The 24,949-nt window shown below is 52.7% G+C and overlaps 1 protein-coding gene across 7 annotated transcripts in view; it reads right to left on the minus strand.

The window, feature by feature from the left end:
- Positions 1–23,552, minus strand: part of EML2 (EMAP like 2) — a 36,441-nt gene extending 12,889 nt beyond the window's left edge. For 2 of the 7 annotated variants that reach the window (XR_004026430.1, XM_030796347.1), the window contains exons 1-12: positions 23,198–23,552; positions 20,093–20,311; positions 19,878–20,001; positions 19,601–19,705; positions 16,756–16,784; positions 16,416–16,545; positions 13,798–13,947; positions 12,553–12,622; positions 12,344–12,454; positions 9,428–9,523; positions 6,174–6,308; positions 4,192–4,291 (exon numbers count right to left, since the gene is read on the minus strand). Coding sequence is in view for 5 of the 7 variants with exons in the window: in XM_030796347.1 (XP_030652207.1) it covers positions 4,192–4,291; positions 6,174–6,308; positions 9,428–9,523; positions 12,344–12,454; positions 12,553–12,622; positions 13,798–13,947; positions 16,416–16,545; positions 16,756–16,784; positions 19,601–19,705; positions 19,878–20,001; positions 20,093–20,311; positions 23,198–23,369 (1,441 nt within the window). In the remaining 2 variants the exon portion in view is untranslated. Of the gene's footprint in view, positions 1–4,191; positions 4,292–6,173; positions 6,309–9,427; positions 9,524–12,343; positions 12,455–12,552; positions 12,623–13,797; positions 13,948–16,415; positions 16,546–16,755; positions 16,785–17,266; positions 17,333–19,600; positions 19,709–19,877; positions 20,002–20,092; positions 20,312–21,500; positions 22,468–23,197 lie in introns of those variants that run through there. The other 5 variants (XR_004026429.1, XM_030796346.1, XM_030796350.1 and 2 more) reach the window with 4 other exon arrangements.
- Between the last annotated feature and the right edge of the window lie 1,397 nt (positions 23,553–24,949).

The raw sequence follows: 24,949 nt of genomic DNA on the forward strand, positions 1-24,949 counted from the left end.
ACTAACATTTACCCATCCACCCATCTACCTTTTGACCCATACACCCACCCATCCATCCATCCACTCACTTATCTACTGGTCTGTTAGATGAACACTATCCACTCATCCATTCATCACCCATCCATCCACCAGACTATACATCCATCCATCACCCTACCCATTCATCCACCCATCTCTCTACTGATCCATCCAGTCGGCCACCCTGCCATCCATCCATCAACCCACCTCTCATCCATTCATTTGCCCTCTCTCGTTTTGTTTTCCTTTGTTTTGTTTTTGAGACAAAGTCTTGCTCTGTCAACCAGGCTGGAGTGCAGTGGCACGATCTTGGCTCACTGCAACCTCTGCCTCCTGGGTTTAAGTGATTCTCATGTCTCAGCCTCTGGAGTAGTTGGGATTACAGGCATGTGCCACCACGCCCGGCTAATTTTTGTATTTTTAGTAGAGACAGGGTTTCACTATGTTGGCCGGGCTGCTCTCGAACTCTTTGACTCAAGTGATCTGCCCGCTTCAGCCTCCCAAAGTGCCAAGATTACAGGCGTGAGCCATGGCACCCAACCTAATAAAGACAATTTTTTAAAAAGAGAGGGCAGGTGGCCAGGTTAGGTGGCTCGTGCCTGTAATCCCAGCACTTTGGGAGGCCGAGGCGGGTGGATCATGAGGTCAGGAGATCGAGACCATCCTGGCTAACACGGTGAAACCCTGTCTCTACTAAAAATACAAAAAATTAGCCAGGTGTGCTGGCGGGCACCTGTAGTCCCCAGCTACTTGGGAGGCTGAGGCAGGAGAATGGCATGAACCCAGGAGGCAGAGCTTGCAGTGAGCCAAGATCACTTGAGCTCAAGGGTTTGAGACCAGCCTGGGCAACCTCATCTCTACAACAAATACAAAAATTACTTGGGCCTGGTGGGGGCACCTGTAGTCCCAGGTACTTGGGAGGCAGGAGGATCACTTGAGACTGGGAGGCAGAGGTTGCAGTGAGCTGTGATGGCACCACTGCACTCCAGCCTGGGCGCTGGAGTGAGACCCTGTCTTAAAATAAAATTCTTTTTTTTTTTTTTGAGGCGGAGTCTCACTCTGTTGCCCAGGCTGGAGTGCAGTGGCGCGATCTCGGCTCACTGCAAGCTCCGCCTCCTGGGTTCACGCCATTCTCCTGCCTCAGCCTCTCCGAGTAGCTGGGACTACAGGTGCCCGCCACCATGCCCGGCTAATTTTTTGTGTGTTTTTAGTAGAGACGGGGTTTCACCGTGGTCTCGATCTCCTGACCTCGTGATCCGCCCGCCTCGGCCTCCCAAAGTGCTGGGATTACAGGTGCTCACCACCATGCCAGGCTAATTTTTGTATTTTTAGTAGAGATAGGGTTTTGCTGTTGGCCAGGCTGGTCTTAAACTCCTGACCTCATGTGATCTGCCTGCCTCGGCTTCCCAAAGTGCTGGGATTACAGGCGTGAGCCACCACGCCCAGCCCAAAAACTTTTAAAAGTAAAGATGAGGTCTCACTATGTTGCCCTGGCTGTTCTCAAACTCCTGGGCTCAACCAATCCTCCTGCCTCAGCCCCTCAAAGTGCTAGGATTACAGGTGCCAGCCACCTCCACCAGCCCATCCTCTCTTTCATTCAACTACCATTCACCAGTTAATCCATCCTTCCATCCACCCATTTTTGGCAAGGCGCGGTGGCTCACGCCTGTAATCCCAGCACTTTGGGAGGCCGAGGTATGTGGATCACTTGAGGTCAGAGTTCAAGACCAGCCTGAGCAACATGGTGAAACCCCATCTCTACTAAAAACACAAAAATTAGTTGGGTTTGGTGGCATGCGCTTATAGTCCCAGCTACTCGGGAGGTTGAGGCAGGAGAATCGCTTGAATCCGGGAGGCAGAGATTGCAGTGAGCCGAGATCGAGCCACTGCACTCCAGCCTGTGCAACAGAGTAAGACTCCATCTCAACAACAAGCAAACAAACAACAACAACAACAACAAGACCCAAAAAACAAACATCCACCCATTTTCTATTTTCCAATCTATCTACCCATTCACCATTCACCCCTCTATCTACCCATCTGGCAATCTACCTATCCATTCTTTCATCCATTAACCCATTCAATCAATAATTCTTTAACCAGTATTTGCTCTGGGCCCAGGCTCATATGGGGACACAGTGGTGACCAAGGCAACCTCACACCCTACCCTTGCAGGGCTCACTACAGTCAGCGCCAACCCCAGGTGTCGAGGCCCAGAAGACTCAGGTGCACACCCGGAAGACTAAGATCCTATAGAGGGCTCCACTCAGCCAGGTGAGTCAGGGAGGGCTTCCTGGAGGAGGAGATGGCTGAGCGAGGATCTGAAGGTGGGGTAGGAGTCAGCTGGGACTAGAGAGGGCGGGAAAATGTTCCAAGTGGAAGGAACAAGTTTCTGTTACAAAAAGCAGAGAGTAGGCGAGAACATGGATAATTGAGAGAACTAATAGAGATGTGGTGTGATTAAGTGTAACACACAAGGGCATGCATGTCAAGGCCGGAGACAGCAGGGTCAGACCAGGCAGGGTCCTGGAGGCCTCGGTAAGGAGCACGGACTTGTCACAAGGGAACCTGGGAGCAATGGAAGGGGAGGGACTGGGTCAGATTTACATTTGCTTCTGGGAACAAACCAAATTGGAGGTGGCGAGGCTGAAGACTGTGAGGTCAGGGAGGAGACCAAGGTGGGAGAGGAAGAAACAATAATTCTCTTTAATTCCCATCCTTCAAGACTCAAATGTGGTATCACTTCCTCCAGGTGAGCTGGGCTCTCTTTTTTATTTTTATTTTTTATTTTTTTTGAGATGGAGTCTTACTCTGTTGCCCAGGCTGGAGTGCAGTGGCACCGTTTTGGCTCACTGCAACCTCTGCCCAGGGTTCAAGCGATTGTCCTGCTTCAACCCCCCGTGTAGCTAGGATTACAGGCGCCCGCCACCATGTCCGGCCGATTTTTTTTTTTTTTTTGAGACAGAGTCTTGCTTTGTCACCCAGGCTGGAGTACAGTGGTGCAATCTTGGCTCACTACAACCTCCGCCTCCCGGGTTCAAGCAATTCTCATGCCTCAGCCTCCCAAGTAGCTGGGATTACAGGTGCATACCACCACACCTGGGTAATTATTTTGTATTTTTAGTAGAGATAGGGTTTCACCATGTTGGCTAAGCTGGTCTCGAACTCCTGACCTCAGGTGATCCACCCGCCTTGGCCTCCCAAAATGTTGGGATTACAGGCGTGAGCCACTGCGCCCAGCATGTTATTGTTATTATTTTTTTAAATTTTTTGTAGATATGGGGTCTCACTATGTTGCCTAGGCTGGTCTAGAACTCCTGGGTTCAAGCAATCTTCCTGCCTTGGCCTCCCAAAGTACTAGCATTACAGGCATGAGCCACTGTCCCAGCCTCATCCTATTAGTTTGTTAATAAAGTCATCCATTGGTTGGAACAATCATTTCTTCACCCAACCATTGGCTAAGACAAGTCATTTATTCATCCAATCATTTATTAACTTCTTGGAACAATCTGTTCTTCATAACACATTAATCCATTGGCTGAAACAACCATTCATTCATTCACTCACTCATTCACTCATTCATTCATGGCTGTATAGATCCACTGCCTGAAACAAAACCTATTCACTAACATAGCTAGCCATTAGTGGTAACAACCACTCATTTGTTCCTTTACCCAGTGACGCTCCCTTTAAGGAGGATGACACATTGATTTACTTATTCTTCCATCCATTTCCTAGGATCACACCTTCATTCATTCCTTCATTCACTCATTCGTTGATCCACACGCTGGGACAAAGCACTTGTCCATGTATCCATTAATCTACCCATCCGTCCTTCCTTCCATCCACCCATCCATCCTTCCTTCCATCCACCCATCCATCCTTCCTTCCATCCACCCATCCATCCATGCATCATCTAACCACAACTGAGCTAACCCATTCATTGATAATCTGGACTTGATCCCTAACAAGGGATTTCCAGAGGGCAAGGCAGGGGGGAGTCAATCAAGATTTCCTGGAGATGGGGATACTTGAGCTGAACCTTGACGAAGGTGTTGGAATCGGACATCCATTTACACTCATTCCACACAAACAGCATTCCACGAAGGGAGGCAGAGCCAGGAGTGTTTGGGAAGACTGGATTGGGGACCAAACAGATGGGGTGACACTGACCTTTGCCCCAAACATAGAGGTTCCCCCCAGAGTCCCCCGTGACCACGTCGCCACCTTCCAAAAAGGTCACACACAGCACATACTTCGGTTTCTCATGTTTCTAAGGTGGGGGAGGAAAGGAAGGCGTCAGAGCGTCACTGAAGCAGGTAGCCTCCCAGAGGTCATCTGTCACCCAGGACTGTGGCCAGGCAGTCCCCTCTATCTATGCGTTTGGGGTAAGGCTCTGCGTGGAGCATCCCTTCTCCCACCTGCCTCCATCCAGCCTGCAGTGCTCTGGTGGCCTAGAGGTTCTGACCACAATTGTCTCGCTTTCCTACCCCTGGGCCCACTTCCTGCCCTCTCTCTGGTCCCCCTGACTCTTTCTTTTGAGACGTAGTCTCGCCTTTCATCTAGGCTGGAGTGCAGTGGCACATCTCGGCTCACAGCAACCTCCACCTCCGGGGTTCAAACGATTCTCCTGCCTCAACCTCCCAAGTAGCTGGGATTACAGGCCTGCGCCATCACGGCCAGCTAATTTTGTTTTGTTTTTGTTTTTGTTTTTGTTTTTGAGACGGAGTCTCGCTCTGTCACCAGGCTGGAGTGCAGTGGCGCAATCTCAGCTCACTGCAACCTCTGCCTCCCGGGTTCAAGCGAGTCTCCCACCACAGCCTCCCAAGTAGCTGTGATTACAGGCGCCCACCATCACGCCTGGCTAATTTTCATATTTTTTTAGTAGAGACGGGGTTTTGACATGTTGGCCAGGCGGGTCTGAACTCCTGGCCTCAAGTGATCCACCCCCCTCAGCCTCCCAAAGTGCTGGGATTACAGGCGTGAGCCACTGCGCCCGGCCTGGTCCCCCTGACTTCTCCCCTCCTGTGGGCGCCTCATTCATCCTGTCTCTCCTCCTCCCTCCTCATCTTCAGTCTGTCTCTCTAGGTCCCCTTCCCTGCCTCACTCCACCTTCTCAGTGTCTCTGTTTCATCTCCGTGCCCAGTGTTCTCTGGGCTTCCCTTTTGGGGTGGAAGCCCCATCTCTCACCAAAGGCAATGAGCCCTATGGGAGGAAGCCCTGTGTCTTCCCACCCTCTGCTTCCCACTCAGTTTGTCTGCTTTAGCTTGTGGCTCTTTCAGCCAGGCAGCCTCTGAGTTCTCTGATTATCCATCATATTGACAACCGCAGCACCCCTGGTTTTTTGCTTTTTTTTTTTTGAGACAGGATCTCACTCTGTCACCCAGGCCGGAGTGCAGTGGAGCCATCATGGCTCATTGCAGTGTCAACCTCCTGGGCTCAAGGGATCCTCCCACTTCAGCCTCCCAGGTAGCTGGGATTACAGGTGCGCATCACCATGCCCAGCTAATTTTTGTATTTTTTGTAGATATGAGGTCTCACCATGTTTCCCAGGCTGGTCTCGAACTCCTGGGCTCAAGGGATCCTCCCACCTCAGCCTCCCAGGTAACTGGGATTACAGGTGCGCATCACCATGCCCAGCTAATTTTTGTATTTTTTGTAGATATGAGGTCTTACCATGTTTCCCAGGCTGGTCTCAAACTCCTGGGCTCAAGGGATCCTCCCACCTCAGCCTCCCAAAATGCTGGGATTACAGGCGAGAGCCACCTTGCCACAGTACCCATTTATTGAGCATTTACTGTCTGCTAGAAACTGCTATACTCTTCATCCCTTTGAATCCTCACAACTTTTTTTTTTTCCTGAGATAGGGTCTCGTTCTATCACCCAGGCTGGAGTGATCATTTGATCACCGCTCACTGCAGCCATGAGCTCAGGCGATCCTTCCACCTCATGGTGCCCCGCCACCCTCTTAACTCCAGAGTTAGGGTGGATCATCACCACGGTACGGAGAAAGAAACTGAGGCCCCAGCAGGCAACATCTCAGCATCCCTGTAATCCCAAACCCCTGCCACCCTCTGGGGGATCTTGCTACCTCCCCGCCTGTCCCTGACTACCTCTCTCAGGGCCAGCCTGTCCCCCAAACCCCTGGCACTCACCTCAAAGAGGCCTTGCCGCTTGCTCAAGCTGCCCCCCTCCAAGGTCCAGAAGTAGATGTGAGATTTCCCGCAGGTGATAAGCACAGTGGGGTCCGTGGGGTGGAAGGTGGCCACCAATACAGCCTCATTGGAGCACTTTGGGGGGTGGGGGAGATTCTGAATGAGGACCTCAAAGTGCCCAAGGCTACTATACCCGCCCCTCACAGGACTGCCCTAAATGGCTGTTTGGGTTGTATGCTGCACACCTGAACTTCTCTTTTTTTTTTTTTCCAGGACGGAGTCTCGCTCTGTCACCCAGACTGGAGTGCAGTGGTGCAATCTCGGCTCACTGCAACCTCCACCTCCCAGGTTCAAGCGATTCTCTTGCCTCAGCCTCCTGAATAGCTGGGATTACAGGCAGGTGTCACCACGCCCAGCTAATTTTTGTATTCTTAGTAGAGACAGGATTTCACCATGTTTCCCGGCTGGTCTCGAAGTCTTCACCTCGTGATCCACCCGCCTCAGCCTCCGAAAGTGCTGGGATTACAGGTGTGAGCCACTGCGCCCGGCCTCTTTTTTTTTTTTTTTTTTTCCTTTTTGAATACAAGTCTCGCTCTGTTGCCCAAGCTGGAGTGCAGTGGCACAATCTCGGCTCCTGCAACCTCTGCCTCCCAGGTTCAAGCGATTCTCCTGCCTCAGCCTCCCAAGTAGCTAGATTTACAGGCACATGCCACCATACCTGGCTAATTTTTGTATTTTTAGTAGAGATGGGGTTTCACCATGTTGGCCAGGCTGGTCTCCAGACTCCTGACCTCAAGTGATCTTCCCACCTCAGACTCCTAAAGTGCTGGGATTACAGGCGTGAGCCACTACACCTGGCCAGTATCTTTCCTATACAGTAAATTAAAGTACAGGAAGCAGGACAAGCCAGCGAAGCATTATCATCTTCTTCATCATTAACAAAACAGCAGACACTTGGAGATCTTCTCCTCTGCCCTAAGCACTGTGCTCAACATTTTACAATCATTAGCTCCTTTAATACTCCATCACCCTGTGAGGTCAAGGCCATTATGCCCACCTCATTGCAAATTAAAAAGTGAGGCTCAGGCTGGGCGCGGTGGTTCACTCCTGTATTCCCAGCCCTTTGGGAGGCCGAGGCGGGTGGATCACCTGAGGTGGGGAGTTTGAGACAAGCCTAACCAACATGGAAGAAACTCCGTCTCTACTAAAAATACAAAATTAGTTGGTCGTGGTGCAGCATGCCTGTAATCTCAGCTACTCGGGAGGCTGAGGCAGGAGAATCGCTTGCTTGAACCCGGGAGGCGGAGGTTGCAGTGAGCCGAGATCGCGCCATTGCACTCCAGCCTGGGCAACAAGAGGAAAACTCCGTGTCACAAAAAAAGTGAGGCTCAGAGAGGGCCGGGTGCAGTGGCTCACGCCTGTAATCCCAGCACTTTGGGAGGCCGAGGCAGGCAGATCACGAGGTCAGGAGTTCGAGACCGGCCTGGTCAAAGTGGCGAAACTCCATCTCTACTAAAGATACAAAAAAATTAGGTGTGGTGGCGCACACCTGTAATCCCAACTACTTGGGAGGCTGAGGCAGGAGAATCACTTGAACCCAGGTGGTGGAGGTTGCAGTGAGCCAAGATCATGCCATTACACTCCAGCCTGGGTGACAGGGCGAGACTCCATCTCAAAAAAAAAAAAAAAAAAAAAAAAAGTGAGGCTCAGAGAGGGTAAAACATTTGCCTAAGGCCACACAGCTAGGCAAGAGTTGTGTGTGGAACCCAGCTCATCTAGCCCTAATTCCAGAGCACAGCCTCACCACCATTTCTGTTTACCCAAACAGTGGGCCTTGATCCAAAACCCAGGTTTCCACTGGGCATGGTGGCTCACGCCTGTGATCCCAGCACTTTGGGAGGCAGAGGCAGATGGATCACCTGAGGTCAGGAGTTCGAGACCAGCCTGGTCAACATGGTGAAACCCCGTCTCTACTAAAAATACAAAAATTAGCCGGGCATGGTGGCACACACCTGTAGTCTCAGCTACTCAGGAGGCTGAGTCAGGAGAATCGCTTGAACCTGGGAGGTGGAGGTTGCAGTGAGCCAAGATTATGCCATTGCACTCCAGCCTGGGTGACAAGAACGAAACTCTGTCTCAAAGTAAGTAAGTAAATAAATAAATAAATAGAACAAACCCAGGTTTCCTGCCCCCAGCCCAGGACAGGTGTGCAACCTGAGGCAAGTATCTCTTCCCCTCACCATGCCTCATCCATAAAATAGGCCACCTCTCAGATAGGCAAATCGAGACACCACAGGGCTGCAGAGTCAGCAGCCACCTCAAACCCACCCTTCTGTTGGGCCTGGTCCACCGTAACCGTACCCCATATCCCCATATCCTCACCAAGGCCCTACAAGGAAGATGCTACCATTATCCCCATTTTATTTTATCTATTTACTTATTTTTTTGAGGCAAGGTCTCACTCTGTTGCCCAGGCTGGAGTGTAATGGTGCAATCATGGCTCACTGCAGCTTTAACCTACCAGGTTCAAGCGATCCTCCCACCTCAGCCTCCCAAGTAGCTGGGACTACAGGTGCACACCACACCCAGCTAATTTTTTTTTCAGTGCCAGTTTTTTTGTTTGTTTGTTTTGTTTTTTGTTTTTGAGACGGAGTTTAGCTCTTGTTGCCCAGGCTGGAGTGCAATGGTGTGATCTTGCCTCACCGCAACCTCTGCCTCCGGGTTCAAGAGATTCTCCTGCCTCAGCCTCCCGAGTAGCTGGGATTATAGGCATGTGCCACCACGCCCGGCTAATTTTGTATTTTTAGTAGAGACAGGGTTTCTCCATGTTGGTCAGGCTGGTCTCGAACTCCCAACCTCAGCTGATCTGCCTGCCTCCGCCTCCCAAAGTGCTGGGCTTACAGGTGTGAGCCACCACGCCTGGCATTTTTTTTTTTTTTTTAAGTAGAGATAGGTCTCCTTATGTTGCCCAGGCTGATCTCAAACTTCTGAGCTCAAGCAATCCTCTCATGTCAGCCTCCCAAGGTGTTAGGATTACAGGTGTGAGCCACCTTGCCCAGCCTATTATCCTCATATTATAGATGAGACCACCAAGGCTCTGAGATGGCAAGCAGCTTGCTCAAAGTCACACAGCCAGCAAGGAGGAAAGCCAGTGCTTAAACACGGGGTCTATCTGATTGCAGACTCCTAACCACTGAGATTGGGCAAGTCCCACAGTGGCACCCAACGGGAGGGGATGAGAAAAGTCACCTCACCTTGACATCCACCACCTTGGTCTCCTTGGCCCAGTCCCACACTGAGAGCATGTGATCATTGGATTCGTCCACTGCACACAGCAGGTTGCCCCCATTCTAAAGAGGAGGAGAGAGGAGGGGGACAGAGGCAAGGGGAGTCAGGGCCCATCCTCCCCCAATCCCCACCAAGGCATTTACCACACAGGCCTGTTTTAAAACCTTCAGGCTGGGCACAGTGGCTCATGCCTGTAATCATAGCACTTTGGGAGGCCTAGGTGGGAGGATTGCTTGAGCCCAGGAGTTTGAGGCCAGCCTAGGCAATATAGGGAGACCCTGTTTCTTAAACAAAACAAATTTAAATATTAAAAATAAAAAATAAAAAGCCAGGCGTGGTGGCTTACACCTGTAATCCCAGTACTTTGGGAGGCTGAGGCAGGTGGATCACAAGGTCAGGAGTTCAAGACCAGCTTGGCCAACATAGTTAAACTCTGTCTCTACTAAAAATACAAAAAATTAGCCAGGCGTGGTGGCAGGCGCCTGCAATCCCAGTTACTTGGGAGGCTGAGGCAGGAGAATCGCTTGAACTGGGAGGCAGAGGATGCCGTGAGCCAAGATCGCGCCATTGCACTCCAGCCTAGGCGACAGTGAGAGACTCTGTCTCAAAAAAAAAAAAAAGACCTTCAAAGGCCCTGGCCATTTCGCAGGAAACACATTAAAATACACCCTCCATTAGAAGTTGTGGAGGCATCTGAAATGGTTTCATACTATGCCTTGAAATGACTCATCCCTAAGAAACTCATCTCATTTGCCCTCAGCTATTGTTTCTCTGCAGCCAGCACCACTAGCCAGGAATTCTTGCTGACATCATCTCATTTGCATTTACATATATATAGAATGACTGATGTAGGTGAAATTCAGCAGTTAACAAAGCTGGTATTATGTTGGGTTTTTGTTTTTATTTTATTTTATTTTTTTTTTGGAGACTGAGTCTCACTCTATTGCCCAGGCTGGAATGCAGTTGCGTGATCTTGGCTCACTGCAACCTCCACCTCCCTGGTTCAAGCGATTCTCCTGTCTCTGCCTCTCAAGTAGCTGGCACATGCCACCACATGCCCTCCTAATTTTTGTATTTTTAGTAGAGACAGGGTTTCACTATGTTGGCCAAGCTGGTCTTGAACTCCTAACCTCTGATGATGCACCCGCTTCCACCTTCCAAAGTGCTGGGATTACAGTCATGAGCCACCTCGCCCGGCCAATGTTGGGCTTTTATACCGTTCATTAAATACAGGTTAATTTTGATTTGGCAAGGTTTTATTTTCTTCTCCACACCTTTGGTAACAGTATGGCTTACTCCCACTCCAAGCTCTTAAATGTTTCTTTTGGCCTCAGAAAACCGGTGAGGCGCCAATCCAGTGCTTCTTAAGTATCTGTGCAGGAGACTGGCTGTTTTTTACTCCCGAATCCATTGAAGACCAATATTTTAATCAAATATGATAAAAATGTAAAATATGATTTTTATCTATCTATATATTTTTTTGAGACAGAGTCTCACTCTGTCCCCCAGTCTGGAGTGCAGTGGTGGGATCTGAGCTCACTGCTACCTCCGCCTCCCAGGTTCAAGTGATTCTCCTGCCTCTGCTTCCTGAGCAGCTGGGATTACCACACCGAGCTAATTTTTGAATCTTTTTAGTAGAGATGGGGTTTTGCCATGTTGGCCAGGCTGGTCTCGAACTCCTGACCTCAAATGATCCACCCATCTTGGCCTCCCAAAGTGCTGGGATTACAGGCATGAACCGCATCTGACTAATTTTTATTTATTTTTTACTTTTTAAAGTCAGGGTCCGGCCATATCGCCCAGGTTGGAGTGTAGTGGCGTGATCACAGTTCACTGCTGCCTCGATTTCCTAGGCTCATTCAATCCTCCCACCTCAGCCTCCCAAGTAGCTGGGAGTACAGGCCCAGGCCCACACTAGTACACCCAGCTAATTAGAATTTTTTTTTTTTTTAGTTGGAGTCTCGCCCTGTCACCCAGGCTGGAGTGCAATGGTGCGATCTCGGCTCACTGCAAACTCCGCCTCTCAGGTTCAAGCGACTGTCTTGCCTCAGCCTCCCGAGTAGCTAGGATTACAGGCACCCTCCACCATGCCCAGCTAATTTTTGTATTTTCAGTAGAGACAGGGTTTCACCACGTTGGCCAGGCTTGTCTCAAACTCCTGACCTTGTGATCTGCCCGCCTTGGCCTCCCAAAGTGCTAGGATTACAGGCGTGAGGCACCGCGCCTGGCCTTTTTTTTTTTTTTTTTTGAGACGGAGTCTCGCTCTGTCGCCCAGGCTGGAGTGCAGTGGCACGATCTCGACTCACTGCAAACTCCCCCTCCCGGGTTCAAGCGATTCTCCTGCCTCAGCCTCCTGAGTAGCTGGGACTACAGGCATCTGCCACCACGTCAGGCTATTTTTTTTTTTTTTTTTTGGTAGAGACGGGTTTCACTACGTTGGCTAGGCTGGTCTCAAACTCCTGACTTCACATGATCCTCCGACCTCAGCCTCCCAAAGTGCTGGGATTACAGGCATAAGCCACCATGCCCAGCCAAAATATGATTTTTTTTAAAAAAAGCCCACAATCACACACTTGGATGTTGTGGTGCTGTCAAATTGCTCTCCAAATTCCTAAAGGCTTACTCTCGCTTTCTGTACTTATCTCTGCCTGGACATGCCAAAACCCGCCTGCAAATGGGCAAGGAGCAGCTGGGCCCTAGGCACTGGGTTTAAAATGCCTGAGAGGACTGGCCGGGCACGGCCCTCATTGTGACGTCACAGAGGCTGGCCACGCCTCCAGAAGAATTCCCAGCCCTCAACCCAAGGGGCGGGTGAAAAGGTGCGGGCACTTGCCCTCCTTTTCGGGGCGACGGGGCGGGGTTAGGGTGGGCGAAGGACTTACGGATTTGGAGAAGCCCACACAGCACACGGCTCTGTCAAACACCCCCAAGCCCAGCACGTGTAAGGTGGAGAGGGAAACTGAGTCCCAGATGCGCACGTGGGGCGGCAGTGGCTGCAAGGAAGAGAGGCTTGTTACCTTGGGGGTGCCAGCTGCTTGTCCCCCACAACTGTGTCCTGCACTCTTTTCTGCTTTCCCCTCCCTTCCATTACCTTCCCTTCCTTAGTGGTGCCCGCCACCTGTCCCGTGGCGATGGTGACCATATCTGGGTGGATGGCCAAGCTGCAGAAAAAAGGGACAGAGAGACCAGGGCTCAGTGGGAGAGAGGAGGCTCACAGCGACCCAGGACATTCATTCCACAAATTGGCTGGTTGAGTTTAGTCAATAAACATGTATTTAGTCAATTAATAGCAGTAAGCGGATGCCCTCCGGCTACCCTGGCTCAGAAGCAAGACTTAGGCCTGGGGTCTCTAACTCAAATGCCAGCAGGACGCACCTCACATAGTGGCCAGGAGAGCACACTTATTTAAGGGGGCTGACACCACCCTGCTCCAACCACCAGGAATTGTCTGGAGTGCCTATTCAGTTGTTTTTTTTTTTTTATTTTAAGAGACGGAGTCTCCCAGCACTTTGGGAGGCCAAGATGGGCGGATCACCTGAGGTCAGGAGTTTGAGACCTGCCTGGCCAACATGGGGAAATCCTGTCTCTACTAAAAGTACAAAAATTAGCTGGGCATGGTGGCGGGCACCTGTAGTTCCAGCTACTCGGGAGGCTGAGGCAGGAGAATCGCTTGAACCCAGGAGGGGAGGTTGCAGTGAGTCGAGATCGTGCCACTGCACTCCAGCCTGGGCGACAGAGTGAGACTAGTTCTCAAAAAAAGAAAAAAAAAAGAGATGGAGTCTCGCTCTGTACCCCAGGCTAGAGTGCAGTGGCAGGATCATAGCTGACTGCAGCCTCCAACTCCTGGGCTACAGCGACCCTTCTGCCTTGGCCCTCCAAAGTGCTGGTTTCACAGGCGTGAGCCACCTCGCTGCCCAGATTTTCAAAAGAAGAAAAAGATCCAGGCATTGAGTGAATTCACTGTCTGAATTTTTTTTGAGACAGAGCTTCCTCTTTCACCCAGGCTGGAGTGCGGTGGCTCAATCACAGCTCACTGCAGCCTCGACCTCCTGGGTTCAAGTAATCCTCTCGCCTCAACCTCCTGAGTAGCTGGGACCATAGGGACTCACCACCACACCCAACTAAAACATCTGAAATATTGAAATATTGATACTCAATCCACAGTTTCCCACTGAATTCAGCCTGAGGGCAGCTGGTGGCTTTGGAGAGGGAGCAAAGGCTTAGCCTTGCCCCAAACCCCACACGGCAGCGATGTGAAAAGAGGCCTAGAGGGGCAGGGGCTGGAGCTCCACCCCCGGCCACAGTTCCCTCCCTTCCCCTCCGTCCCACATCTCACCATTTGATGTCATCGTTGTGTCCCAGGTAGTGTCGCTGCCTCTGCTCCTCCACGCTGTACAGCACGGCCACGGAGGCCACAAAGTACACTATCTCCCCGGTGGGCAGCAAATAAAGGTTGGCCCGGCAGTCTCGGCCACGGTAGCCATAGCTGGAGCCACCCAGGGGCCGGTTAAGGAATGTGTTTTTTTGTTGTTGTTTTTATTTATTTATTTATTTATTTATTTATATTTTTATTTATTTATTTTTTTGAGACGGAGTCTCACTCTGTCACCCAGGCTGGAGTGCAGTGGCGCGATCTCAGCTCACTGCAAGCTCCGCTTCCTGGGTTCACACCATTCTCCTGCCTCAGCCTCCCGAGTAGCTGGGACTACGGGCACTTGCCACCACGCCCGGCTAATTTTTTGTATTTTTAGTAGAGACGGGGTTTCACCATTTTAGCCAGGATGGTCTCAATCTCCTGACCTCGTGATCCACCTGCCTTGCCCTCCCAAAGTGCTGGGAGCCACGGCGCCCGGCCTATTTATTTTTCTTTTTTTTGAGACGCAGTCTCACTCTGTCTCCAGGCTGGAGTGCAGTGGCACAGTCTCAGCTCACTGCAACCTCCGACTCCCTGGTTCAAGCGATTCTCCTGCCTCAGCCTCCTGAGTATCTGGGATTACAGACACATGCCACCACGCCCAGTTAATTTTTGTACTTTTAGTAGAGACGGGGTTTCACCATGTTGACCAGGATGGTCTCAATCTCCTGACCTCATGATCTGCCTGCCTTGGCCTCTCAAAGTGCTGGGATTACAGGCATGAGCCACTGCACCCGGCCTGTTTTGTTTTTTTAAGACAGAGTCTGTCGCCCGGGCTGGAGTGCAGTGGCATGATCCCAGCTCACTGCAACCTCTGCCTCCCATGTTCAAGCAATTTTCCTGTCTCAGCCTCCCAAGTAGCTGGGACTACAGGCAGATGCCACCATGCCAGGCTAATTTTTGTATTTTTAGTAGAGATGGGGTTTCACCATATTGGTCAGGTGGTCTCCAACTCCTGACCTCAGGTGATCCACCCACCTTGGTCTCCCAAAGTGCTGGGATTAGAGGCTTGAGCCACTGGCGCCCAGACAAGGAATGTATTTTGCATCATACACACTGGCTGAGGACCAGACTCAACAAAGTCATTGGAATGAGGTTTTTCTGTTTCCACTCTCACCCCTGTAGTGGGCTGATGGTCCCCTCCCACTCCAAAAAAAAATATCTGTTTCCTTTTTTTTTTTTTTTTTTGAGATGGAGTTTCGCTCTTGTTGCCCAGGCTGGAATGCAATGGTGTGATCTTGGCTCACGGCAAACTCCGCCTCCCAGGTTCAAGGGATTCTTCTGCCTCAGCCTCCAGAGTAGCTGGGATTATAGGCATGTGCCACCATACCTGGCTAATTTTGTATTTTTAGTAGAGACAGGGTTTCTCCATGTTGGTCAGGCTGGTCTTGAACTCCCAACCTCAGGTGATCTGCCCGCCTCGGCCTCCCAAAGTGCTGGGATTATAGGCAGAGCCACCACGCCCGGGCTATGTCTGTTTCTTAATCCGCACAACTTGCAAATGTGACCTTACAAGGAAATGAGGTCTTTGCAGATATAATTATAGATCTCAAGATGAGATCATCCTGGATTATCAGAGTGGCCCCTAAATCCGATCACAAGTGTCCTTATAAACGACAGAAGAGGCAGCCTCAATCTCCTGGGCTTAAGTGATCTTCTTGCCTCCCCTTCCCAAATAGCTGAGACTACAGGCATGCACCACCATGCCTAGCAAATTTTTTGTATATTTTTGGTAAAGATGCAGTCTCGTCATGTTCCCCAGGCTGGTCTCAAATTCCTGGGCTCAAGCAATCCACTAGTGTTGGCCTCCTAAAGTGCTGGGATTACAGGCATGAGCCAATGCATGCAGCCTGCCTGGCTAATTAAAAAAAAAAATTTTGTAGAGATGGAATCTCGCTTTGTTGTCCAGGCTGATAGTTATCTGGTTTATTTGTTAACTGCTCATATTCCCCAATAAGACTGTGAGTTCCATGGTGGCTGAGATTGGGCTGTTTTTTTTCATTTCTGTATCTGCTATTTTATTTCCTGTAGAGACGAGGTCTTGCTGTGTTGCTCAGGCTGGTTTCAAACTCCTGGCTTCAAGCGATCCACCCACCTCGGCCTCTCAACGTGCTGAGTTAGTATTTTATCAATCCCTGTGCATGGGGCGCATACTATGAGCTCAGTACCTTTACACATTATTTCACAGGTCTATGAACCTGAGATCATGAAATTCATTTTTCAGAGTCAAGGCGACTTTTCCAGGGTCACACAGCCAGCTACGGGCTGGACTGGGATTTGAACCCATCTCTGTCAGACTCCAGAGCCCGGGTTCCCAGCCATTCCTAACTCTTTGTTGCTCAAATGCACCAATCCCACTCTGGCCACGTAGCCCTTGAACGTGCTGTGCTTTTTTTGTGTGTTGCCCAGGCAGGTCTCAAACTCCTGGCCTCAAACGATCCTCCCAAAGTGCTGGGATTACAGGCCTGAGCTGCCTTGACGGCCTTTCTATTTCCTCCTGAGGGGATGGGAGCACCGAGGAGATTCCAGCAAAAGGATACACCCAGTCCAGCTTGAGCCGGCAAGAAGGCAGCTCCGAGCGTGTGTCCAGGCTGTAGGTGGGTGCCAGCTCGTCTGGGATCATCATGGGCACAGGGCGGCCCCTCAGGAACATTTTCACGGAGCCATCCTCTGCCAGGACACCCCCAGAGGTCAGGCACTGACACGAGCCCCATCCCTATTCCCTCTCCTCTTCCAGCTTTATTTATTTATTTTTTTAAAGGCAGGGAAACTGAGGCCAGAGAGGCAAAGACCCAGTAGCCAGGACTCCTGACCTCTGGCTCCAGCCTGTCACCCCAGCAAGCAAGCTTCCACCAAGCCCTTCCCCATCTCCCCACTCACCCACACTGAAGATAACTTCTTTGGTTTTGCTGTCAGTAAAGGACAAAGAAAAAAAAAGGTCTTAGTAGTCAGTTCACAACAGGGGAGAAACCGCTCCTTCACCCCCACCGCTCCCCGGAGGTCTCCGATGAAAACTGGGCCGAGTAAGGGGCAGAGCGCTGCCTCTCTGCAGGCCGTGTGCTTTGCTCGGTTGATCTTGCAGAGCCTAAGACACAGGCCCAGAGAGGCAGTGATCGCCAAAGATCACACAGCACGAAGTGGCAGGGACGCGATCCTGGAAGAAGGGAGTCACCAAGGACCCTTCTCTCCTAATCAGCAAGGTGCTCCCCAACGCTCCCCACCCGCAGTTCCCCCAGCACCCCAAACGTCAAGCAGCAGGAGAAGCGGGGAGAGTTTAAAGGAAGGGGCGTGTCCCCACGCCGGCCTGGGTCCCAGGGGATGGGGGAAACCTGAGATCTAAGCCCCGGGAGCGCGGAGAGGAGATGGGGGGTGGTCTGCGAAAGGGTCTCACCCAGCTCCAAAGCTACTCATGGCGGCGGCTGGCGGAGCTTCGGGGCCGGGGGTGGAGCCGGGACCGGCTCTGCCGCTTCCGGCCCTGGGAGGCGCCCGGGCCGCCGCGCCCCTGCCCCGCCCTCCACGGCCGCCCCTGGAGCCAGAGGGTCCCACTGGGTCACACATCCCGGGCTGTGGACTCCCGATCCCAGGTTCTTTCAGGGTGGGTGGGGGAGAGTGGTTGAGAACATGGACTCGGGAGCGCGCCTGCTTGAGTTAAAACCCCAGTTCTGCTAATTCCTAGCAGTGTATACAGGTCGTCCAACCTCTGCCTCGGTTTCCTCATTTAAAAAATGGGGATAATAAGAGTACCCGGCCGGGCGCGGTGGCTCACGCCTGTAATCCCAGCACTTTGGGAGGCCGAAGCGGGCAGATCACCTGAGGTCAGGAGTTCAAGACCAGCCTGGACAACGTGGTGAAACCCCGTCTCTACTAAAAATACAAAACTTAGCCTGGAGTGGTGGCTGGCGCCTGTAATCCCAGCTACTTGGGAGGCTGAGGCAGGAAAATCATTCGAACTCGGGAGGCGGAGGTTACTGTGAGCTGAGATTGTGCCATTGCACTCTAGCCTGGGCAACGAGAGCAAGACTCCGTCTCAAAATAAATAAATAAATAAATAAATAAATAAATAAATAAATAAATAAATAAAAGTACCCACGCCTCCCGGGGGTAGTTGCGAGGATGAAATTGGTTAATTATTGGGAAGTGCCTGGAGTATACATAACGCTGTATTTGTGTTTGCTATGTTTGAGCAGAGTTGAAATGTGCAGCTTTTGACCTTGGTCTTGCCCTTGCGTGGCCTCCTAGCTCTGACCACACCCACTGCACCATAACTCCAGCCTTAGGGTGATTTTCGTTTTGTGTTGTTTTGGTTTTGATACAGGGTGTCGCTCTGTCGACCAGGCTGGAGTGCAATGGCGTGATCATGGCTCACTGAAACCTCGAATTTCCTAGGCTCAAGTAATCCTCCTGCCGCAGCCTCCCAAGTAGCTGGGTCTACAAGCGCAGGCCAGCACGCCCGGCTATTTTCTTTCTCTCTCTCTTTTTTTGTTTTTTTGTTTGTTTGTTTAACGGAGTCTTGCTCTGTCACCAGGCTGGAGTGCAGTGGTGCGATCTTGGCTCACTGCAACCCCCGCCTCCCGGGTTGAGGTGATTCTCCTGCCTCAGCCTCCCGAGTAGCTGGGACTACAGGCACGCGCCACCACGTGGCACGTTTTGTATACAGCTAATTTTTGTATTATTAATAGAGAGGGGGTTTCACCATGTTGGCCAGGATGGTCTCGATCTCTTGACCTTGTGATCTACCCGCCTAGGCCTCCCAAAGTGCTGGAATTACAGGCGTGAGCCACCGCGCCAGTCCTAATTTATTTTCATTTTTAGTAAAGACGAGGGCTCGCTATTTTGCCTAGCCTGGTCTCGAACTCCTGAGCTCAAGCGATGATTCCCGCCTCCGCCTCCCAAACTGCTAGAATTCTAGCCTTAGGTTTTGAGTCGGTCCAGATCTTCAGTATGGCTCCGCCTCTGGAGTTGACCACGCCTATCATTCTGATCTCAACCACCTCCTCCCCTCTGACCCTGTCCCTGAGTTGACTCAGTTGCTTGAGAATTGACTGCTACCTCCCGCCAACGCTCCTTCTCCGGCCCGCCAGGCATTCTGATTACGTCCATTTTCACGTATTCCTTATGTGAGTATCTTCGAGGCTTCCAAGTTGGCTCCACCTCTTGGCACTTGACCACGCCCCTACGGCCCCGCCTAACCTTTAAACCACGCCCTTTTCCACCTGGCAGTGCCCCCTGATTTTGATGTCAAGGCTTCTGGAATCTGGAATGCCTCCACCTGGTCTCAGCCTCTGTTACTCCGTACCCCAGATTTTAATTTCGCCCAGGCGAACACTCTGGCTGCACCCTTGAATTCCTCAGACTACCTCTTTCCTTGCAAAAACTCTGTGGCTGCTGCCTTGACTTCATCCCTGAAACTCAACGGGGCCTCTCCTGCACTTTAATAACCACGCCCATAAGCCAAGCTCCTCCCTGACTTCCTCATCCAGTAGACCTGACCGTCCAGCTCCCAAAAACTCTGGCCACGCCCCTTAATATTGACTCCGCCCTCCCAGACCTTCCACTGTTACTGTGCCACCTCAAGATTGGTCCCTCCAAGGCTCTGGCACTGTCCCCGCTTTTGAACTAGCTGGCCCCACTCTAGGTTACGACCTCGTGGCCTGGGGCATGACTATATTTCTCGACCATTTCCTCCCTATCTCTTTCTGCGGCTTGACGCCGCCCCAGTTCTTACCCTTCCTTTTTGGCGCTACAGTTGCTGCTGGAGGATGTGGTCCGGCTGCGGGGGTCCTCGCGGCGCACCGAGGCGAGGCGCTCTGGTGACAAGTAGCGGCGGACACTGCTAAAAGAGAGCACGCAGTTGGGGGCAGAGCCTTCGAGGCCAGCAGGCGAGTGCCGTGAGCAAGCGAGATCCTCCCTGCACCCTCTGCTGCTGGAGCTCAGGCAAACAAACCACTTCTGTCTCCCACGAGGTCTTGGAAGAGGCTGGCGGTCACGGCCTTGTGCCTTACCTGCGCCCGGAGGTCGCCTCCTTCTTGGGAGAGGATGGGGACGTGGCATAGCCACCCACGCGCCGCGGGGGTCCCGAGCCATTAAGGGGCGTCCTGGTGGGAAGGCCTTTCAAGAGCTGACACACTGGAGGGATGGGGTTAGGGACAGAAGAGGGTGAGTATGAGGACCAGGCCCCGGTCCTCCCCCTCCCACCCCTCCAGTCTAACGGGGATACCCGAGGCAGTGGTGCCTAAGCGCGGAGGCGCCCGGCCCTTGGGGGTGCCCCGCGCTCGCAGCGCCGCTCCCTGTTCTTCGCACGCCCGCAGGCGACGCAGAGCATCCGCCAGCGCCGCCTTTAGGACCGCCAACTCGTCTTCCTGTAACTGCAGCCGCTGCTCCAGCGCCGACACGCGGTCGTCCACTTCCATACCGCTCGTGCCCGATAAATTGTCATCTGGAAGACGGGGGAGTGCCGGCTGCAGGGCCACCCAGGAGCTCCAGTGCCCAAGGGGTCCCTCCTGCCTTCCTGGGTCTAAGCGGGGGGCCGGCCACGCCCCTTTCCTGTCCCGCTACCTGGGGCTGGGACACTTGGACATGGGCCAAGGAAGAGGACTCTGAAGGGGGAAGGAAATCCCCACAGCTCTCCAACCCATCCCCACACTCCTCTCTGCCGCAGCGCGCTGGCCGTGTGACCTTGGGGAAGTCCCTTCCCTCTTATTTTCTAAGAGTCTGTGAACCCAGGAGCCTCTCGCTCTGGCTTTAAGATTCTATGACTAAGACGTGACCAGGCGCGGTGGCTCACGCCTGTAACCCCAGCACTTTGGGAGGCCGAGGCGGGCGTATCACGTCAGGAGATCCAGACCACCCTGGCCAACATGATGAAACCCTGTCTCTACTAAAACACACACACACACACAAATTAGCCGGGCGTGGTGGCGCGTGCCTGTAGTCCCAGCTACTCCGGAGGCTGAGACAGGGGAATCGCTTGAACCCGGGGGGTCGGAGGTTGCCGTGAGCCAAGATCGCGCCACTGCACTCCAGCCTGGCGACGGAGCGAGACTCCGTCTCAAAAAAAAAAAAAAAAAAAATTCTATGATTCTATGACTAAGACGTTAAGTATCTATGAGTGATAAGAGCATTTGCAAAATGACACCAACCTACTCCTAATGACACTAAAGTTCTAGAATTGATCCCCAACATCCTCCGACGAAGACTCTGTTATGAATACCAACGTCTCTTCACTGTTTCTAAGACTTTGCAAGCCAAAAGTTCATGCCTAGCCTCTCCGTTTCCCCTCCTCTCCTCACTGTGGGGTTCGACCCTAGAGCCAGCTGCAAAGACAGAGCTTCGGCGGCCCCTGGCGGCGGATTTGGGGATTGCAGGCAGCGCATCGCAGACCCAGAAGACCCAAGGGAGATGCAGACCGGATTGACAACCAAACTCTTCCCCAGCAGGCATTCCTCTTTTCTGTTCCCCTTCTTTCTTCGCCTCTGTACCCCGCGCCCCAGATTTGGCTCTCCAGCCTATGGGTGCAGCCAAAATGACTCCCCGAGTGGCCCCCCCAACCCTGCTCATTTTCCCAAAGTGGGAGGGGCGGAGACCCAAGTGGCCCCTCTTCCTCTTTTCCCCCAGAATACTCATACCCAGACTCATTGCTGACCACAACCAAGGAAGCCCTGGTTCCCAGCCTGGTGGAAGTAAAGGTGGTAGCTTAGACGGGGACAGGGCGTGGAGCTCGCCCCTGCCATCCCGCGTCCACAGGCCGCGCAGCTGGCCCTCTGGGCTCCGCAGTGCAGCCGCCGCTCCTCCCTCCTTCCCCCCGTAGTCCAATCGCCTGCCGAGGCTTGCCCGCCCTGCCCCCCACTCAGCGCCTCCCAGGTCCGGTGCCTGGACCTGCAGAGGGAGGTGGGAGCCTCCTGAGGTCAGAAGGAGTGAGCCGTCAGGACTTAGAACTCATAACAGGGGGAAACCTCTAGGGGTCTTGTTGGCATCACGTTTTGCAGACGGGAAACTAAGGAAGGAGGCTAGTAGGAGCGTGCAGAGACACGCCAAATATCACTCAGCCAGTAGGTGGGGGCGGGGGACCCAATCACCTCCTGTGCTCAGCCTGGTCCTACCTACCATTAATAATACGACCAGAAAAATGGCATCTGTTACTGTGAGCTTACATTTGCCAGGCACTGCTCACGCAAAACACTTAGCACGTTCCTGGCTCATGTTGATGCTCGATAAATCCAGAATAGGATTAAGTATTTTTATGATACCTAATGCTTTTGGCAACTCTAGTAGTTGTAGTAGCATAATCCATTTTAGGAGGAGAGGAAGAGGAAGGGTACTGAAGCCCAGAAAGGTGACATTACTTGTTATATGGACACACAGCCGTTCAATGGAAGAATCCATACTCAACAGGAATGGCCACCCTGTCATTCTGGCTCTTAGAGGGACAGAGGAGGACAAAATAAGCATTCTGGGTCCCCTGCCAATTCCAGTGGTCCCTGGCACTAGGGTGTGTGCCCAGAGGACTGAACCTCCAAACTGAGTTAAATAGAGGTGCTTTCATCTTGACCCTTCTGCCCCACCCAGAGCGGCCAGCTGCACTGTCAGGCCTTGGCCAGCCCATCCTACCAATCCCCACACCTCCACCATCCCCACCCCTGTGACTCAAGCCCTCTGCTCCCTCCTGACCATCCCCCCATCCTCAGCTCTTTTTCCCAGAGACCAGGCCTCACTTCCCACTTTTCCCTCCCAACTCCCCTCTTCTCCTATCTCCCCTCACCTGAGCCCGACACCCACAGTGGCCCTTCTGGTATCACACCCATTTGTCTAGGGAGAAGGGATGGTGCTAATGCATGGGAGGGCCAGGGCCAGAGGATTTGGGAGGTATCCTAGAAGCAAAGTCCTCTGGCCGTCCCTTTCCAGTCCCACACTCTGCCCTCAACTCAACACCAAATCTACCCCCACCCCCGCTGTCTGTCCCCCTGCTATGGAGATAGGGGAGCATTCCAGAAGCTTGAGGGGAGAGAGAAAGGGCAGACTTCCAGGCCCAATCGACCCCCAGGCCGTTCCCCCTTCCAATCCCGGGTTCCTTCGGGTTCTGCCCCCTTCTCTCCTCTCCGTCTAGCCACCTCGAGAGTAGAGGAGGATCCAAGTGGATGGGGAGCTGGGATCTAGGTTTTGGGGACCAGGGACCTTGCTTTTGGGTCAGGGTCCTGCTGAGGGAGAGAAAAGGGGGATCTTCAGCAAGGGAGGGGGATGGGGACTTGGAAGGAGGAGGTTGGGGCAAGAAGAGATAGGTCCAGCCTTGGGCGGGGCCAAGGTCGGAACTGAGGAGGGGTCTCACCGTTGCAGTATTGCAGCAGCGAGGACGTGTCGTACAGGCCGCAGAAGGCCGGGCCGCGCTCCGCCATCGCCCCACCACAGCCACCGCCGGCCCCCCCGGTCCCAGCCCGGGCCCGGTCCCCCCCACCAGGCCCTGCCTCCCGTTGCCATAGCAACGCCCTTCGTTCCAGCATCCCTAGCTCAGCTCGCCTGGCATCAGGCGGCCGGCGCCGGGCCCGGCGCTGGGGTCATCCCCAGGATGCCCAGAAAGGGGGGTCGGGACACCCCCTGCCAAGCCCCCCAACACAATCCTCGGGCCAGGATTGGCTGCGCCCGGATCCCCCTAGGTACCGTCTGGTCCCGCCCACAACCGGAGTGTAGTCTCTCTAGATCCCCCTCCTCGCCCGTTCAGAACCAATGAGAGCCTGTCGCGCAGGGCCCTCCACCAATAGGGATGCAGAGGGATTGGAAGGGGCAGGGCCTTTCCTGCTTTCAGCCTGAAGCGCAGCCCCGAGCTCCGGGAGGAGGGTGGTGTGGAGGCAGACGCTCCACTATCCCCACAACCTCTTTAGACTTTCATTGGATTTTCCAAAAGCCCCCTCCCTAAGGCCAGGGCCCGACCTTAGAGCCCCAAACCTGCCCAGGGAGCTCTTGTTTATTACATCTAGGCCCACCCTCAGGCTCGTAGCCCCACCCCCAGAATCTTGCGGGTGCTAAAGTTTTATTCCTACCCACAGAATCATTAGCACCGCCCCCTGAACCTCCAAGGGTTTATAGTATAGTACGTCTCCAGAGCTCTGGACAGGACCTTCTTATAGGATTAGCTCTGCCCTCGGAATTTAAATCCCTCCCCTCGCGGTCTGTTAGTCCCTCCCTAACTTTCCCCACCACTCTGTCTGCGGCCCCAGGCCCTTAGCTCCGCCCTTAGAGCCCTGGCCTCCCACAACCGCATTATCCAGTCCGGGCTTTGGCACAGGCCCGGTTGTGAGGCTTGGACTAGCCCGCGTGTCAGGCAGAGATGGCTCGAAAGTTGTGGGGGAAAAGGGGAGGGTAGAAAACCCGACAATGGATTTCGAGAATATTGGACCGCCTTCTTCAAGTCTCCAACGAGGGTAAACATCTAGAGTAGAGGCAGGAGAAGTGAAGTCTAGAGCCGAAAAAGAATTCCCCCTGGACACAGAGACGAACAGTAGAAGCTTTGGAACCAGATTGACCTGGGTTTGAATCCTCACTCCTCCACTTTCTGGTTTCGTGATCCTAAAGCTCCACTTCCACTTCCGCATCCGGAAAGTGGGGGCTCATAATTGCGCTTGCCTCATTCACTCATTCAAAAATGTTTACTGAGTGCCTAATGGGCCAGGCTCTGTTCTAGGTGCTGAAGTTTCTGGAGTGACCAAGTGAACCTGTTTCCTCTCATGTATCTTTCATTTAATGGAAGAGGTCAACAATCATACACAAAATAAGTAACAATACCTAACGTTTAATCAGCAGTCACTATGGGCAAAGCACTCAGTTATCCTCACCAAATGCCCTATTTTGTTGTTGTTCTTGTTGTTTGCTTGTTTGTTTGTTTTTGAGACGGAGTCTTGCTCTGTCGCCCAGGCTGGAGTGCAGTGGCACGATCTCGGCTCACTGCAACCTCTGCCTCCCGGGTTCAAGCGATTCTCCTGACTCAGCCTTCGGAGTAGCTGGGACTACAGGCACCTGCCACCATGCCCAGCTAATTTTTGTATTTTTAGTAGAGTTGGGGTTTCACCATGTTGGCCAGAATGGT

Source organism: Nomascus leucogenys, chromosome 17 (genome assembly GCF_006542625.1).
Source record: "Nomascus leucogenys isolate Asia chromosome 17, Asia_NLE_v1, whole genome shotgun sequence".
In the NCBI taxonomy this organism is placed as follows: domain Eukaryota; kingdom Metazoa; phylum Chordata; class Mammalia; order Primates; family Hylobatidae; genus Nomascus; species Nomascus leucogenys.